We start from the raw sequence: 19,350 nt of genomic DNA on the forward strand, positions 1-19,350 counted from the left end.
TTCAGTTATATGGCAATGTTCGATCCAACCGACAAAGGATGTTCGACGAACGTGTTTTAGAACGTTCGACCCAACCGAGATCAAAACCGGTTTCGGTTGCAACCCCCAAAGTCTGTGGCACAAAACCACCCACAAACAGACTCAAGAACTCATGGGACATGTTGCCTCGAACTTCACATTTGCCAGCCAGCGGCTTTCTAGATTGATTTCATAAGATGGGTAACGTAACCCTTAATTGGTTTCCCCTTAAACGATAATTCTGGCCCAACATTATCCAACTAGTCAATTAAGACTTATTCCTCTGTTCCCCTGTTTTACGATTTAAGAGGATATAAAGCGAATAGAAACTTGCACAGAATATCTCCGCATTAACCAATAAATTCAAATCTAAATGAATACAAATTCAGGTATACGAACTTTGGCTTCCCGAACCCATTATCTAAAGTTTAAGACTCTTGCTAAGAGATAAAGATACACACAATGAATTATTGTCAGATTAAGTTTGTATTTATAAATATATTTTATTTTTTTTTAATTTGTTCTTATTCCGCTAGAAGGCAAGGGTATTCGAAATTCGGCCGCTTGTGTTCTCGTAACAGTTCATTTCCGAGTTCGGTTGCGTTGCGTTGCGGTTCGAATCGTTCGAATGGCTGTCGGGCCGCATGAGAGAATAGATATAAGGTAGTCTCGTCGACTGCCCAAGCGTTCGAGTTGTAGTCCCTTATAGTCCAATATCTTAAGAATATTTTGTTAAAGTTTCACATCGATCATAGCAAAATTGACAAAGTTATGGGTAGTTAAACGGAGATCGTTTAGTGTATCAAAAAGGTTAAAGAGCTATCCTAAAAAGTGTCATTTTAAAGTCGGAGTATCTTGTAGATAACTCAAGATCTACGGGATCAATTGATTTGAATTTTGGTACATATCTTCTTTAACAAGGGCTACAGGTACTCATGTCTGTCTTTTTATAAATTTTATGTTAATATATATTTTATTTAACTAACTTAATTTTTTAGTCAAAATTCAGGGTTTTGACTTCAAATTTTGATAAAAAATTAGGAAATCTAATTAAATATAAAAACGCCACGTGAGTACCTCGGGACACTTATCCTTTAATGAATGCATTACATTACATACACAAAATTTACGATTCGTTCTTGAAAACTACTTTTTAAATAAGGTAAATCGATTTCGATTATGTCATTATTTTGGGTGGGAAAATACTCAATTTGAGAACATTCCTAAAGGTTTTTTTTCATTGTTTTCAGTGTAGCACTGTTTAGGGGACTCGTTTTGCCGATGAGACTGCCTTGTGGCATGGGCACCATGGCCTGGCTAAGCGGCTGAGCGTTCCGCTCCGGTCTGAGCGGGAGCGTTTTGTCAAAACTGAACTCTCGTGGCGAGCGGACGTGTTTTTGTTTTGTTTGTTTTTTTCATCAGTGCCCCGCGCGAGTGCCGCAATTACTCGAACGTACCCGTACCCGTACTCACTTACTCATTTACGCTTACGTTAACGTCTGCTCGGTGACTTTGCGCGTCGTGTGGAAACGCTGTGACTGTGTTGTTTTGGTAATTGCCCCACTCCTACCCTACCAACCCCCTGATCTGTGTGTTATAATAATTTTTTTTCTAACTACATCTCTCTGTGTGTGTGTGTGTGTGTCGGCTTTTTGTACTCAGATTTTAGTGGAAATATACGAGGAACACACGGCGAAATTAATAACAGACAGCGACAACAACAACCACCGATTGTTTGCAGTGCCCCCGGCTATTGTTGTTGTTGTGCGAGCGTAGTATCTGTGAGTTTTTGCGCCCACATAGTATGGGTTTTCCAATCGGGATGGGTATTTCGGTTGGGATATATGTTCTTATTGGCATTTTGTCAGTTGGGCTGCCTCAACCGCAGCCGCTGCGTTACGTTGCGGTGAATGAACCCAACGGAAAGCGCAGCGCAAGACCACGAAAAAAAATGGTGGCAGAAAGACAACAAGAGCGCACACAATAACCGCTTATATTTTTGAAATATTAAAGCCAACTGTGCGCAACGGCCACAAGCAGTAACAGTAACAGAGCAACAACAACAACAATAGCAGCAACAATAGCAACAATAACCATAACAATGACGAAAGTAAAGCAAAGAAGCAAAGAAAGCCAGGTCCAACTGGAAAGGCAAATCGAAGCAGAGGCTGCAGTTTTAATGTGTTTCCCAGTTGGCTTTTGTGTTGTTCCCCCCTTTTTCGCTCTCGCCAGCTCTCTCTCTCTGTCTCTCTTCTTCCGCTCTCTGAGTGCATCGTCACTGTGTGTGTGTGCTTTGGGTGGTGGGAGGGAATTCAAATTAGAACCGGAGCTTGTGTGAGTGTGTGCTTAGATAAAGCCTGCTGCTATCTTATCGGAGGTCCTAATCTTTTTCGCAAACTGGAGAACGAAATGGTTCCAGCTGGCGTTGACTTGGCCAAAAAAGAATCGATCGCACACGGGGCTTAACCTTAACTTTTCCCACAACCAAAAAAAAAAGTAAATAAATACATAAACGATGACAGGGATCTACACAGGAAGAAAAGGCTCAGAAGCCCTACTAATTATGGAACTGTAGACCATTACGTAACTTTCTATCGTAAGCCATATACAGTGGGTACTCGTAATAAACGGAATAGGGTATTTCTTTCTAGATTCTGAAAAGAATCTGAACTGTAAAGCTATAACTATAGGTATAGGATTCAAGATTGTAGACTTTCTTTTTATAATAGAACCGTGTAGAACCGTTTCTTAGTTTCTTTCCAAAATATACCTCTAAAAACTAGGCTAGGTCGTCATAAATGTTTTATCTCGAGAAGGATCCTAGAAATCTGAAAGTTCCAACAATGCTTCCCTAACTTTATACCTAAAACTGAGTCCTATATATTCTAGAATTAATTCAAATATCGATTTATCTCACAAAACAATTGCAGCAGGTTGTTCATTTCAGTGAACTTTGCTTTAAGATATTTACAAAAATTTTCAAATAAATCATTTGTTTCCATTTTACATTCAAACACGTTACGCCTTGCCTTAATATTTTATTTTTATTTTCGCCTGGCTTTTTCCAATGAAGCAGTGTCATAACCGGTTTAAGGATTCTCCGTTCGCACACATTTAACCTATGCCAAAGGTGTGCCGAAAAAATAAAGAAGGAAAGAAGTTCGTGTTCTCAAGCGACTTGTGTATGCTTTTCACCTGGACAAAAGCTAAGAGCAAACACTGGGTTGTATGCCTTTTGAGTCATCAGCAAATGGGTGCAAACTGTTGGAGTCCCAAAGAAATTATTTAATTTTCAAGGGGAAAAGCCAAACAAAACAGAATTATTAATTATTTAACTAATTTGATCTATTTTATTCAGCAAATTATTCAAAGTTTTACTAAATTCCAAGTTTGATTAAAATAGATTATTAGCATGTTCTGCCTTAGAGTGTTCATAGTATATTAGTTTGTTTGTTTTTTTAAAATAGTAAAATATAGCAAGCACAGCTGTACATACAAACCAAAAAGAGTGATCGCTCGTGATCGTTATCGCACTGTCAAGGTGAATCTGCCGAGTAATAAGTCCGAGTGCTGGCCTTTTTTTTCGTGTAATGCGATATTACACATAACACTTAACGACTTTTCGTGATTTTATGAATTGCGGCAACCGAAAGCCCATCACCTCAAATCACTCATGAGTACTGAGGGTTTCCGAAATCACATTTCTGCTGAATATTGCAGCCAACAGTTAAGGGCAAGAAAATAAAGTCCAGGGACATTGCAAGAAAAAAAAGGGTGCAAATAAAATGCAAATATTTAGGTACCTTTTCTAAATAAAATATAAATATTTAGTTACCTTTCTAATTTCATTTAAGTAAAGTTAAGTAAATATTGGGTCATCATGTTAGGCTAGGCAAAATTTTAATTAAATTAAATATTTTCAATTTACAATATGCAATTAAAAAACCTGCGCATGTAGCCTGTACCTGTACCTGTAAATGTACCTGTTTTTTTTAATACAAACTCAAATCGATCCCACATCTTGACCGCCACTGTATGCCGCCATCAGTTTTTCCATTTATTTCATTTTCTTGACTTAAAATTTGACTAAAACCTAACTGCCGGGAAAAGTCGCACACACAGCGTTTTATGATATATATACATTGTTTTTGTTTTTGCTTTTTGTGTGGGCTTCTTTGTACCTTGGGCTCCGCTGTCGGCTTTTGATTACCCCCTATATTTCTCGTACTCCTTGGGTCTTTCGCAACTTTCCGCTGAAGTAACCCCCACCGGTAGACGTCTCGAAGAGAGACCCCGATATCTGCGGTCGGGCTGCGTCGCATGGAAATTCAGAAAGCTCGAGTCAAATGCCACCGCAATTGGCAGTCGGCAGTCGCCGATCAGATCAGATGTCACGGAATTGTCTGTGCAAGCATCTGTGTAATAATTGCCACCGATTTTCCCGGCTACCCAAACCCCAATCCCAACCCAACGAACCCGAGTCCAAACCACGGTTGACAGAAGGCGGAATGAGTTACTGGGTTAGTAGTTCACCTGTTGAACAGCCTCGGGAAATTTGATACAAACCCGTGCACACATACGGGACATGCTTATCAGCGTTTTCCACTATATGTCTGTCTATATAACATATAATACCTAGTTGCGCCAATATTCTGAACAAAAAAACTGGGTTGTTAGAGGTCTAATGGGTTACTTTAGGTTTTGCAATAATTTGCAAACATTTTATTAGGAATATATGGTAAATATATGGGAAAGTAATGAGTTAATTACAGTTTTATGTCTATTTAAGGTTTTTTTTCTGTTTTTTAAAAGAAACCTAAGGAAAAAATAAATATAACTTCCCAAGTTCCTAGAGTTATAAATAAAGTTTCCTTGAAAATCAAGGTCCGAGTGGAACTTTCCCACTTGGAAAATTTATCTTTCTCTTGCAAGTTTAATATTATAACAATTTTAAAGGGTTTTACCTAATCTATAACTATTATCTTGACCTCTGCTGTTACTATGAGTGCTTTTGCAACGTTGTAACCGATTGTGTGTGTCTGTTTGTTTACACTTCTGGTGCTTCCAGCGATTCCACAATCTCCGCCAACCGCGCAGATATATCCATTAGGACGTACCTTAATGTACCCAACAGACAAAAAGTTTGTTGATGATATTGAAAACGCTAGTTTTGCGGATTTCAAGCGTAAAAAACGTTTGATTCAGATACGTAAACGTATGGGTTTTGTGGCAGCATATACTATCATTTTCGAAACCCGAATAAGATTTCAATTGCGGACCTTTTACGATATCATTAGCGGGCATAAACCTGAGATACTCGATACTCGTTTGCTATTCTTCCGTTTGCGAGTCCGTTTTTAATATCTTTAGCGGACATTTTTCGTATCTATCTGCACTACGTCCGCTTCTTTATCTGCTGGGATACCTCTAACGTACCTTTAACGCACCTCTGTGTCTGTTTTTATTTTCTCCGCTGCTTCCTGCCCTGTTCCCCCCCTGACTTTTGCTGTGGCGGCGGCATAATGAACGCTTTTTCTAACGCCACAACTCCGCAACTCTACAACTTCGCAGCTCTGCGGCGGTACAGTGGTACCGCGATGACGTGTACCATCGGATCAACGGATCGACGCTATGCGCGGGCAGCTGGCCAGATTTATGGTACACTGGGTCCCCAACAGCGATAACACCACACAATTTTGAAGGCCAGACGTACATACATAACTTGGTTTCCGATACCCATTCGGTTTCGGTTGTATTTTTTTTTGTTTATTATATTTGTTAGTATTGTTATTGTTTTTGCTATACCTACAATCGCAGACAAGCTGGCCAAGTTTGGTTAGTATCAACAAGTGAATGATTTATTTATTTTTGTATTTTAATTTCCTAGATAGAGAAAGTATCTACAACTTTACTATACATTTATATGATCATTTCCAGACAATGTTCTATAGGCAATAGCCACCGTAAGAGCATCGATTGGAATTTATGGGTCAATGGGGGCAAGCCAATGGTGCGACGTCATCTCTCGGCAATTAATTTGTGTTCGTGGAAAGCGGTAAGACCCAAAGTCAAGCGCCCAAAGACTAGCCAGAGGTCACTGCGGTCTGGATTCAACTATCCCCTAGCCACAAGCCCTACAATCCAACAATTCATAGGCATAATTCGACACTCACATACCGATTTTCCTCTCAGATGCGATGTATTATCCAAACCATTAAAGATTCATTAGATGGCAAAGATTTTGCCGAGAACACATGCATATCATTATACTGGCCCAAGTATAAATAAGTATATCTGGTATTTCTTGGCCACACAATCGTAAATAACAACGGGCACTTGAGGCTCCTCCTCCGGTTCCTCCTGCTTCTCCAGCTCCTCTAGCTTGTGTGCCAGAAACTCCTCATCTCGAGATTAAAAACAACGGCAAACAGACGATCAGCGGCAAGAAAAGCAACCACAATCGATACACACACTGGGGAAATGGGAAACTAGAGCGATATTGCAGGGCCAGACACTACAAGAAATAATTAAGGGAAATTAAGAGAAATTAAAGAAAATTTCTACGATATATTTGCACTTTTGTATACCCATCTATGGGGCTTATATTAACCATAATATAAGCCTCCTCCTCTCATGGCTTACCTTACAATTCAGAGCCAAGTGAACTCTTTCTTGCTGTGTATCAAACGGCCAAGAGTCTTGAGTCTGAAATCCGAATCCGAGTACAGCTCTCCACATGGCCACAAGTTATGTACACACACCCCAAGACACAGGAGGGCCACAGAGGGGGTGAAGACGGAGCGATCTGGATCTCTGGATGGTTTCCGTGAGTGCTGCGCAATTAATTATGCGACCTACGAAATGCGTACGAAATGCGTACTAAGCCCGAGTGCGTAGAACTCGGAGTCGAAGTCCGAGCTGACCATTTGGAGAGTGTATCATCACGAAACCCTAAAATGAAAAAAATTTACGACAGTCCACAGATCGCATCGAGCATCCGGTCGTGGCCAAGTACTCACTCTTGGCGGCACTCGAACTTCAAGTTCGCGGAGCTCCACAAAACAAAAAAAAAATGGAAAAAAAAAACCTGAGAACGCTCCAAACTCTGGCCCCAACTCGTTTGCTGCCGGCCCAGAGCCGGTGTTAGCCAGCGTTTTGCCTCTTTTACCTTCTTTTTTTTATTGTTAGCTCGTTTTTAAGCTCGCACTTAAAGGTAAATATAAAAAAAACTAGAATGGTTTCTTCCATGGAGTAGCCACGACTATGGGTTATCCAGTATTCCAGTCAAGGAATTCATTTTTCAACATTTTAAAGTGTTTAAAATATTTGATTAACAATGAAATTTATATATATATATTTATATAAAACTTACAATTATACTGAAGGTTATGAAAACAATCATTAATTTTCAAGTGCAGTTTTATGGCTGCCTTAGCTTTATCCAAAAACGTTTTTATTCGCGGAAAATTGATGAAAATGGCATGCAATTTATAAACCAAATTAATATTTAATAGCTAATAAAAACAGCATAAAATCTGCAAAGGCTAATAGCTGTAATTTGAGGTATGGCTGCCTATTAATCGGATGAGGTATGGTTACTTAATTGAAGTGTAATTAAAGCTTGGTTTGTTGCCTAAACTATGTATAAAATATAAATAATACATGAGTCTTCTGTTCCTTATAGAATGTAAACCAAGCATTTGATTATGTAACGAACTGAAAAGACCTCTTGTTTTTAGAAAAACATTTCTGACCCATATATTATATTGGTATACAGATGAAAAAAATCGGGTTTTTGTATTTATTTTAAAGACATTTTGAAGGATTATAAGATACCTTTCACACACACTTAAAAATCTTAGCTGTGCCTTAAAGATTTACCCTAAAGATCAGTGCATACTTTTTGGCGCATTTTTGAGTCGTTGGAAATCATCCTGTACCGATTTCTGTAATGGAGATATTTCCTAGTTACACTGGATAAGTTAATCACTTAGTGGATGGAATTAAAATTTATATTTCAACCATTTTCGAATAATGAGAAACTCTATTTTGCAACTTATAGATAATATTGCATACTTTTTGACACCTTCTGAATTGGTTTCAAAACCAATTTGTACGGATTTCTAATACATAATTATTTTCTAATTTAATAAATCAATTTGTGAGGGGAACTAAAATTGATTTCAGAAATTCTCGAATGCTATGAACATTCCCTTTGAAACCTTTAAACATTTTATTGCATATTTTTTGACAACCTTCTCAAGCGATTTTAAAACGTCTTCAACCGATTTAACTTCCTACTACACACAGAATTCTCCTAAAAATTACCAAAACCCTCCCATTAATTTACTAATTCCGAAACATTCGATTGTTCTTACCCAATAAAATCATTTTAACGAAGCACGTTCCTGGGGAAATATCCCAAAAAACGATCGTGATAAATGATAAATAAGAGTGTAACAAAAAAACAAAGCCAAGTCCAGTTCCGACCAGTGCTAAAGTACTTTACCTTTTGGTAAACATTTGCTTGTTATTTTGGTTTTTTTTTTGTTTTTCGCCCGCCTGAAGTTCCCGGAGTCGGAGTCGCAGATATATCTGCCCTGCATGTGTATAGCATATATATATATATGTGGGGAAATATACGGCCATACGATCGTACTTACGGGCGTGCGTGTGTCTGCGCTGCCTTTATTGAGGTCGATTGTTCATTTATCGTCAATGTCAGTCATCAGTTGGCCTGCGTGCTGCGTGTTTTGTTGTTTTTACACATTCCCTCGCGTTTTGTTTACGTTTACGGCGTTCATTACACGAGGCAGCCAGGCCAACAGCCCATCGGTTCATGGAGTTTCCCCCAGTTTCCCAAGTTTTCCGGAGTTTACTATTTCGGCATTTTGCAATTACTTTGGTTTTGGACAGCCAGGCGACAGCAGGCGCCGCCTGGAGTGCTCTCGAGGACAATGTCCTCGGCAGGACATCTGCATGATGCGGACATAAATCCCGACTGTCTGACGGCTCTGCAGGATTGGCACATTGTCTGGTCCTGAGCCAAAATCTTGATATAATGCCTGGCAAGACTTTGATAATGGACCAAGACTGATGAAGGGAAAGGGTGAATAATCTTAGCACAAATGAAAAATGTTTAGTTTTCGAATATTAGGCAATTAAAGCAACATATTTTATCGATTTATTTGACACTTATTAGTTATTAAATAAATTGTAATTAGCAATTCAAAGGAAAACTTCGTTTATACAACCCCAGAAAATCTCTAATCAAGGTTCTTGTTTTTGTTTCCTTAAATCTGTGATTTGTCCTAGAACAAATTGTGGATATTTGTGAGCCGATTTCGATTCCAAAATATTGGAAAAACTCGAATGCTGAAATTTTCCATAACTGTCGCCCGTTTTCCTTACGAGGGAGGGTTGATCTCCTGCCAGGGTGGTGGTTGCTTGGAGTAGTCCAAGTCTAAGGGTGGCACTGACCCCCGGCGCGTGCCCCAGACGCAAAAAGGGGGAAAAGAAAAAAACAAAAACAGAAGAAGGGTGTATTTTATGGGATTTTAGACCATTTCCATGGATTCATTACGATTCCGACTCGGTTCTGCTACACCTGCTCGCCATTAAGGCATACGGAGTAGATTTTCCCCGAAGACCCTCCCCTCGGAGTAACATTATCTCTTTGGAAAATTAACTTTCGACCCACAAATTTGACACTACCGTGCAATTTGCAGCCAAATGACGATTTCACGAGGCGCACTCTAAACTGCGCCACATCAAGGTGCGCTAGATCTAAAAACAAAATCGAAAAACGGCCCCAGTTTTTGTATTCTTTTTTTTTATACAAATATATGCAAATTGGATATTTGCACTTGGAAATGCGGCAAACCGGCTTACAGGCGGCGGCTTTCCACCGGCCCCCAAGGGGGTCTGCTCTCTGACCCACATTCCGGAATGTCAACTACAATGGCCTCGGAAACTTATTAAAAATTGTTCACTTAATCTCAAGACAGACGAGCGCCGAGAAACGAGCAATTTCCCTATAAGGTGATGGGGAATCGGAGAGATCAAAGTCTAAGATTATATTTTTGCACTCAATAAATCTTTATGATAAATAGAAAAAACTTGGGTTTTTCTTTTAAGGCATTCTTTTTTTTTTAATAAAATAAAATACGTTTTAAAAACTCCTAAAACAAGCGTCTAAAAGTATGCTATGATTTGCAAGCTACCGAAAAGTCTTCGAGATTTTTATACAAATATATATTCCTACCTTCTATTTGTAACAAAACATTTAAAACTGTGTTTTTGTATCTTTTCTTTGATTTTAAAATTAAAAATAATTTAACCAGGATTTTTAGAATCCTTTAAAAAGGCAACTAAAAGTGTGCATTGATTTGCTAGCTACCGATAAGCCTCTAAGATTTGCACAAATATTTCAATTTCTCGCTCATTTTTGACTCTGATTTTCCTATTTTTAATACTCTACTTTTTATAACTAATAAATAAACAATCAACAATTAATATAACATTTTTTTTAAATCACCACAGATTTCCTCAACGGACCACCGGGCAGCATTATCAATGGTGGGCGGTAATCCGAGGACCAACTCCAACTTTCTTCCACTCCAAGCCCCCTCGATCCACCACCCCTCTACACTCCCCCCCAGCCGCTGCTCCGAACCATGTCTGAGACGATTCCAGCAGGAGACACAATCTGTCCAGTAAGTGAAGCCAAGCGCCAGGAAGCCGAGAGCTACATCGACGCGCCGCTCAAGATTATCGAGCCCTTCGAGAGACTCGAGGAGGACAACGACCAGAACCAGGAGCAGGACCAGGACCAGGACCAGGACAAAGACAAGGAAGTGGCCGAGAAGAACAGCCCAGAGGAGGAGCAGGAAAAGCCAGTTGAGGAGCATCACTCCACAGAGATCAAGGCCAAGAAGTCCGTCAGCTTCAATCCCAACGACGAGAAGATCCGTAAATTCACATCCGGCGAGCCCATTGTCGACCAAAAGAACCCCTTTCGTAATGGTCACGTGGCCAACGGCCGGGAGAAGAAGACACCGCCACCAGTGCCCGCCAAGCGTTCCACATTGAGTGTCCGCAAGACGGTGACCCAGCAGCTGAGAGAGCGGGAACGGGAGCGCGAGAAGGAGCGAGAGCAGCAGAAGAACGAGGCCAACGCACGACGGAGCAAGGCCTCCTCTGCCGCTAAGAACTCAGCCCCAACAACGCCTGGCGAGGAGTATGTAACCACCGAGGAGGTGCTAAAGCAATCCAAGTATGTCAAGACGTACATTAAGAATCCAGACGCCTATTTCGTCTACGATCCCACGGTGCTGGCGCGGATCAAATTCGAGGAGCTGCAGGAGATAGCCGGCAAGCTGCCCAAGCGCAAGCAGGCGGCCAAGGATCCGCGCGCCGGAACCAAGCAGCCACGCGTCCACAATCCAAATCAGAATCCCTCATCAAAGCTCGCCTTCAAGAAGTGCTCCAAGCCCAACTACCCGGAGTTGGCCAACCTGAAGATACGCACCGGCATCTCCGAGCCGGACACCGAGGGCGGTCTCTTCCTCAATCCAGACGAGGTGACCAAGAACGCGCGTAAGTTCGACGAGCGCGTGAAGAAGCTGCAGATTAGCTCGGACGATGACCTGGACGAGATCGACGGGCCGCTGACCAAGAGCGAGTCCAGTGACGAGCTGGCCCACAGTCCGGTGAAGCCAATGAAGCCGGCAATGAGTGGAGGACCTCCAACCATTGGCGAGGGGGGATCGCCGTCGTCGCCATCGTCGCCCCTGGTGGGCACCTTTACCAACACCATAAGCTCTGACGAATTTCAGGCCTATTTGGATCGCAAGGGACTGGCGTTGATGCCCCGCCGGGATCTGTCCACGCCCAGGGGTACGCCCACAACGGCCACACCCACATCCACGTCCACCACATCGCCGCCACTGAGAACGGCGGAGGAGCGACGACAACAGGTGGCCGAGTCCCTGGCGGCTTTACGCAAGAGTAACACCAAAAAGTTATCGGTTTTGCAGCGGCTCTCCCAGAGCCTATTTCCGGCGAGGCGAAAGACCATGCCCAAGCCGGCATCCACCATGCCGCGAACCTTGTACGGTGACCCGTCGCCAAAGGAGGAGATACGCCGAAAGACGGACACGACGACAACGACGCCAGCCGAGATGCGTAGAGTGCTCCTGGAGAGTCGTCAGAGTCAGAGTCAGGGTCGCCCTGCGCCGGTGCCAACGCCGCGGAGGATCGGGGACTTGCAGAATAGGAATCCCACAACCACGCTCCAGAGATCGGCTCCGGAACGCCAGAGCCTTATCCCGCGACGCATTTCGCCGGAGGCCCCGCCTGCCAGCCGCTTTGGCCGCTCCAGCTCCATGGATCGCAGTCAGATCCGGCTGCTTGGACAGCGACGTTCGCTAGCCGCAGAGCAGCAGCAGCAGCAGCAACAGTTGCAGCAGCAGTTACAGCAACAGTTGCAGCAGCAGTTACAGCAACAGCAGCAGCAACAGCAGCAAAAGCAACTGCTCCTGGCAACGCCTGTGGCCACCTCGACACCTGTGCGCGGCCAGAACGAATGGGAGCAGCTGAGGGCCATCAAGGAAGTGACGGACCGCCAGCTCTACCACAAGGTGCTTCAGCAGCAGCAGCAGCCACAGTCGCATCCGGTCCAAAAGCTGCAGCGGCCCAGAGAGGAGATTTACGAGCACCTTCAACCAGTACAGCAGCAGCAGCAGCAACAGTTCCTGCGCGGCTCCCAGCAGCGCAACACCTTCTCCGGCATCAGTGGACGCCACCGCCATGTGATGATCTTGGACGGCACGCCCATTGTCCCAATGCAGCAGGTTCAGCAGCAGCAGATCCAAGTCCAGCCGCTGCGCTGCCAGAGCGTGCTGGACAACATGGTGGCCAGTAGTCCCGGCCAGAGCCAGAGCCATGCTTTGCGACGTGGCTACGAGAGCGAAAGCGAAGTGACGCCGGTGGTGCTACGTCGCAGGGATCAGGGACAGGGACAGGGACAGGTTCAGACACCGTCCCGCCGCATCGGAGGACTGCTGACCCGGGAGGAGATCCTCGACAAGGTCAAGGAGTTCTGCCGCAAGAGCATCAGTCGGACGCCACTGCCGGCGGCCAAGTTGCAGATGCAGCCCATCTACGAGCGCCACATGACGCCACCGAATGCGGATGTCTCGCCGGTTTCCTACGCCTCCGTCGACGATCAGGGGTAATAGAAGCTCCAAAAGAAGGCTTCATGGCAGACTTTTGGACGGTTTTCCCATTGATTTGATGGGCCTTGATCTTCCATTTCCTCCTAGTAACCAGATATTTCTCCCGATTTCAGCGCTCGACCCCAGGTTCCTCTGCGGGTGCAGAGCCTGCCCGTCCAGCAGGTACGCTATCCCCAGGTGGACGGCTCCTCGCCCATCTACGCCCACGTGAGCAAGCGCACCAGCCTGCTGTCCAATGACTCGGACCAATACCTGTCCAGCCAGCAGCTGGGCCTGCTCGGCCGACCGGTGCTCCTCGACCAGTTCGTCCTAGTGGAGACGGGCGAGGGACAGGTGCAGGCCGCCCAGCTGGTGGACTATCATCATCCCGGCAACCTCTACGTGTCCCAGGGCCAGGGCCAGGGCCATGGCTATATGATGCAGGACGGCCGGACCACGCCGCTCATCCTGGACCGTTCCGCCCAGCAGGGAAGCCAGATCTACTGGACGCCACAGCGCCACAAGCAGCAACAGATGCTGCATCGCTTGTTGACGACGCCACCTGCTCCGCGGGGCTTTCAGCCGGTGACGCCTCGACTCAGCCTGCCGGCCACGGCGATGGGAGGAGGACAGCAGAAGTTTGTCACGATGGTGCCTTCGCCTAGGAACCACATCCATTCCCTGGCTAAGAACGGCCACGCCTCGGACTGGGAGCTCAGCTCGGAGGCCGGCGAGGTGCGGCGCATCATGGAGAATCACTTGTAAGGTGAGTGTGACGCGGGAAAAGATATCAACTATTTGAAGTGTTAATTCGAATTTGAATTTAAAAAAAACGGACACAGAGATGCCAGACACTCTACATGAGAAAATTGGGCAGCACTGTTCGCTCATGAACGAAAACATGGGCAGCACTGGGGCTCATGGACGGACGATCTGGTCCGCACCAGTGCTGCCAGACTTTACGTTTGAACACCCACACTCACGCACATGTGTGTGTTTGCATTGTTTTCAATTTCCATTTTTTGCGGCTAGGAGTTCAAAGATAAAGTGCGTCGCAAGTGAGTGCCAGAACATCTGCATATATATTTATAATATATATAGGTGAAACGTGCGTGGGCGTCAGCTGAGCAGCCCAGAAAAGCCAAAACCTTGAACCTATTTTCTGCAAACTTACCTCTGTGACGTAGGTGTATTTTGTATAGCCCTCTCGCTCACACCAACGAGAACCAACAGCTGCGCGTGTGTATGTGTGTATGTCGCAGTTTCTTCCATCTCCTTTATTCCATGGACATTGCGTACTCTGTAACTGCTGCTCTCTCGCTCGCACTTGCACTGGGTCAGCGCTCGGGGGCATAAACACCCACATACAAACATACAATTTAAGTAACATTTCGCGGCCTGAAGTTGCATTGCAGATCCGCTAATTGCCAGATTAGACGGCCTATATAGAGTATAGGCCCTGGCCTGGTAAATTAGTATCGTGTGTGTATTGATAGTTGAGGCCCGGACAAAGCAAAAATAAATGCAACAGAACCCGCGACTGCGTGTGAGCGAGAGGGCTGGTTATAGGCTGTTGCATGTTCTGTTCGCACATGCAGCTGCTGCGTTTAACATAACATAGATGCGCCTAACAGGGCAGTAACATAACAGTCCGAAATGTACATAACATTTTTCGAACTGCTAAGCAGGTCCTTGAAAATAAGTGCCACAGGTGCTTATGTCCTGTCCCTAAACAAAGAAAAAAATATATTAAAAAGTAAAACTTACCTTTAAATATTGCACTTGTTGATGTAAATATTATTTTCACAGACGACAGCGCAGCGATGGATATGGAGAGGGAGTTGGAGATGGAGGGCAGCACATCCGAAGATTTAGGACGAGCCAAGGCCAGGTCCGCGTCCGGGGAGGAGTCACTTGGGAGCAGCTCCTCGTCGTCCTCGGGACCCAATTCGTGGACAATTCTGCCGGTGGTGAGGGAGAGAGGTGAGGGACTTGAGGAGGAGGAGCTACCGGATCCGGGGCGCAGTCCGGCGGATAAGCATGCAAACGACAGGTGAGCCTTGGCTGAAAATAAAGATCGAAACGACAGGAGACACTCACACTCACACCCTTTTTTCCCACCCAGATGCAACAGGCAAGTGACCGACGACTCGCCGGCGGACGACATTTCCGACGGGATCTCGATAATCAGCGACTGCGAGAGCACGGACCGCATCTCGCCCAATCTCTTCCTCCGCCAGCCTCTCGTCGACCTGGGCTTCAGCGAGATGCCCACAGGCCCCATTATCCTGGGCTCGGCGGCCACCACTAGCGGCGTGCAGCAGCTGGAGGAGCGGCAGGACTTCAACGACGGCAGTGCAGATTCCCGGCAGCGAAAGCAGCGGGAGCACGAGGAGGTGGCAGAGCGCGTGGTCCGCTCCAAGTTGGAGATGAAGCTAAGCGACCTTCAAGTGCTGCCACCGCTAGTGCAGAGCGGCCTGACCGCCATCTTCTATGTGGTGGCCACTCTGGCCATTTTGGCCTTTGTTGGCAAGCTGCGACATCCCGAATGGCAGGTTCTCGGCAACGACAAGCCTTTGGCCGATCTGGAGCGCCGTGTGGGCGATCTGGAGCTGCAAAACAACCTGCTGCGGGCCGAAATCGACATCATGTCCAAGCAGCTGCAGTACCTGGGCGGTGGAGGAGGAGGAGGTGGAGGCCAGGAGGCGGGACAGCGCCAGAGCCGGACGAAGGGGAAGACCTTCAAGGCCTGGCCAGGCAATGGGGACTCTGTCCAGCCCGTAGACATTACCAAAACAGACCTGAAAAAGTCCTTCCAGTGCGAGGACGGCCAGTTCGTGGAGATTGCCGCCATGTGCTTGGAGAGCAAGCCACCGCATGCCGAGTCTCTGGCCGATGAGATCGGTGATGCGGTTAACGATGTGCTGCAGCAGTCTCGAGCCTTTCACAACTTTGAAAAGGTCACCGAGAAGCTAGGCACTCTTTCCGGCGGCAACGAGGCCAACGGCTCTCCCCCTCAGTCCTCGAACCCCAGAGCCGGCGCAGCCCAAGATCGAGAGCAGCCAAGGCGAGAGAATGCCTCCAAGGAGCGCTATAAGCCCAGATACAAGCAGGAGCACTCGCACGAGAGGAAGAAACAAGGCCGCAACACCAGGAGCCGGGAGCAGGAGGGGCACTCCGACGAACAGCGCGGGAAGTACAGGAAGTACAACGATCATGGCAGCCGCGAACGTTTTAACAAAAACGGCCGAAAGCCCATGGATAACAGCCACGAGGGGGATGACAAGGACAACGACAGCGGCAGCGGCGAGTGGCATGAGCGGATGATGCAGCACCGGGAGCATGCCCGCCACAAGCAGGCCCAGAAGCGCAACAACAACTGGTACATTGAGCGCGGCGACAGTCGCGAGCAGATGCGTTCTGGCGAAAAGGGACGCTGAATGGGGATGGTGTCGCGTATATACATATATATATATATATATTATTTAATCCCAATGTATACTTAAGGACGACGTGTGCTGGAGACGCACACGGAATTGTGTTGGTTTCGAACAGGGACCTTGTTTCGGGACGTTGAAGCAAGAGCTTATAGGAAGCATGATGTGCTTAATATATTTATTTACCTACGACCACTTCGGCCACGTCGAAGCTTGCCTCATAATCCCTTTGCAATCTATGTATACTGTTCCCAAAGTCAGTGTTAAATACTAGTATTTATCGTATTTGTTAATAGGGCAACATGGTACATATCGCACTCATTTAACTAAAGTGGCACAACCCAAGACCAAAAACCGTATAATAACCAAGATGCGTAACATCGTCTTGTTACTATAGGGTATTTGCCAAAACGTACATCGTGTTTCTTCCATCTGAGGAGGTTTCTTTTTATCCCCGCTGACATAAACAATACCCATACATCTCAATGTTTAAGTGTTTGCCAGTAAAGATAACATTTTGTGTGCTAAGATATACCAAACAGACTCCCAGTTTTGTGTGTTGTTCAACTTGCGTTAAATGTGTCGACGATGTGTCTGTTTTGTAAAATATTAATTGGTTCCAATTTCTCGCGAGCGCGTGGTTCCTTTCCTAAGTTCCAGCTCAACCTAAGAGACAGACCGACCGATTTAGGTGCGGAAACATTCGGCTTGGTTCGTCAAAATATTACAAAATCCATGGGGTGCCACAGAAATCACCAAGGTTTTGAAACCCCTCTCCCCCAAGAATTGTGAATTTAATACTTTTGGACAGCATTTTAAGGGACTTTGAAATTTATTTTTTCTTGGCATACTTTTGGGCCCATATTAAAGGGATTTCAAAACATTGGTGATTTCTTTGGCTCTCCCATATGTTTTTTCTTCAACGAGTATATATCAATGATACGATCCTTTTAGGCAAAAGGTAGCTTTCGCTAAAACTATATAAATAAATAAAAATATATATTTATATTTATATTTATATATACTAGATATTTGTGATACATATAATAAAATCTTTTTTTTTTTTAGATTAGAAAAATAAAAATCACACTTGTCGACAGAAAATTAAAATCATCATGGACCCTCAGTAATTTGAGAACTATTTTTCGTAGAAAACAAATTTTAACGGGCGAAAGAGTGTTCCAGGCTTGAGGATTTCTTATTCTATTTGTCGACCAATGTTATTGTACCATATTAGGTTTTTCTGGGAAGCCAAATCCAAATACAACCACAGCAAAAAAGCAACTATAAATATTTTTGTATGCATGTTCGTTCAATATTTAACAGTACAATTATGTATATATATTTACATCTGTATAAATATGTACCCAAGAATGTATTGCAAAGATAAATAAACTTTCCACGAGTCCCAATTGCAGTGACTCCAATGGAAGTTTCAGTGTGCTTAAAAAAATAAATAAAAATAAATCAAACCAAAAACGATTTTTCATTTTATAAAAGCCTGGGGATACGGTTTCAACAAAAATAAGAAAGAACAAAACAATATCGATCGTTCCTATTGCAGCTACATATATGATATAATCGTTCAATTTAAAATAAAAACAAGAAAGAAAGCTAACTTTGGCCAGCCAATGTTTGTATACCCTTGCAGGTAACAATTAAAATATATCATAACTAAGCCAAAAATGCATTAATTTCGATTCGGAAAGCAGTTTTATGTTAGTTTTTATTAATTTAAAAAAACTGCATACCAAATTTAAAATTTCAAGAAATCAAAATGATGTAACCCCTTATCAAATTTCGCAAAAATGGCCAAAAAATCGATTTCTACCGGACATGTCTAGAAAGATTCGCATGTTAATGCTGATCAAGAATATATATGGTTTATGGGGTCGGAAATGATTTCTTGACTTAGAAAAATGTTACTTTGTATTATAAAATCGGATTTTTTATATTAAAAAACGTCTTAATTTTTTTAAATTAAAAATATCATAACTCGGCCAAAAGAGCATTAATTTTAAATCGGAAAACTGTTATGTGCAAGATTTTTTACAGTTAATAAATCTGCATACTTCATTTAAAAATTTTTAAAATTCAATTTTTTATCAAAATCAAAAATTTTAACCCCTTATAAAATTTTGCAAAAATGGCAAAAAAATCGATTTCTTCCTGGCATATCTAGAAAGATTCCCCTGTTGATGCTGATCAAGAATATATATGGTTTATGGGGTCGGAAATGTCTCCTTCACTGCGTTGCAAACTTCTGACTGAAATTATAATACCCTGCAAGGGTATACAAATTAAAGAAATTCTAAAATTATAAAAAATGTATAGTTTTTATACATTTCTAGGCGTGCCAAAAATCATGTATCTGCCATTAAAGGTCGGTTAAATCTTAATTTGGCATACATTAAGGTCCACCCTAATGTTCTCACTTCGCCTAATACATCCATGGTTTGCGTATGTGTGAGTGAATTTCTTGCATATATGTACAATGCACTTTCATTTCTCGGCCGAGGCTTAGAAGAAAAAAAAAGAGATCGGCTTTGTATGTGTGGGTGTGTATATGCATTTTATAACGTATACGACATGGCGTATACGACATGGCGCAAGCCGTTCTCAGCTCGCTTTCACTGCTGCTCACACACACACATTCGTCAGAAATGATAAAATGGAAA

General features: G+C 43.9%; 1 protein-coding gene across 3 annotated transcripts; it reads left to right on the plus strand.

Annotated features, from left to right (window-relative positions):
- Window positions 1–1,399: 1,399 nt before the first annotated feature.
- LOC108071779 (transcription factor SPT20 homolog) lies at window positions 1,400–18,151 on the plus strand. Of its 3 annotated transcripts, none has more exons than XM_017162635.2 (4): window positions 1,400–1,569; window positions 10,561–13,252; window positions 13,370–14,001; window positions 15,045–15,181. In XM_017162635.2, the coding sequence occupies exons 2-3, from the start codon at window positions 10,695–10,697 to the stop codon at window positions 13,998–14,000; spliced, it is 3,189 nt and encodes a 1,062-aa protein (XP_017018124.1). In that variant the 5' UTR covers window positions 1,400–1,569; window positions 10,561–10,694; the 3' UTR covers window position 14,001; window positions 15,045–15,181. The 3 variants fall into 3 exon arrangements, with proteins under 3 accessions (XP_017018124.1, XP_070144003.1, XP_017018127.2); XM_070287902.1 differs by having other exon boundaries at window positions 15,052–15,131; XM_017162638.3 differs by lacking the exons at window positions 1,400–1,569; window positions 10,561–13,252; window positions 13,370–14,001 and adding exons at window positions 14,122–14,293; window positions 15,361–18,151 and having other exon boundaries at window positions 15,045–15,288.
- The last annotated feature ends 1,199 nt before the right edge of the window (window positions 18,152–19,350 follow it).

The sequence above is a fragment of the Drosophila kikkawai genome, chromosome X, assembly GCF_030179895.1.
Source record: "Drosophila kikkawai strain 14028-0561.14 chromosome X, DkikHiC1v2, whole genome shotgun sequence".
In the NCBI taxonomy this organism is placed as follows: Eukaryota; Metazoa; Arthropoda; class Insecta; order Diptera; family Drosophilidae; genus Drosophila; species Drosophila kikkawai.

Coding starts and splice junctions, on each gene's coding strand:
- LOC108071779 (XM_017162635.2), top strand. CDS start 10,695: ATGTCTGAGACGATTCCAGCAGGAGACACAATCTGTCCAGTAAGTGAA. Junction 13,253..13,369: donor GCCTCCGTCGACGATCAGGG/GTAATAGAAGCT, acceptor TCCCGATTTCAG/CGCTCGACCCCAGGTTCCTC.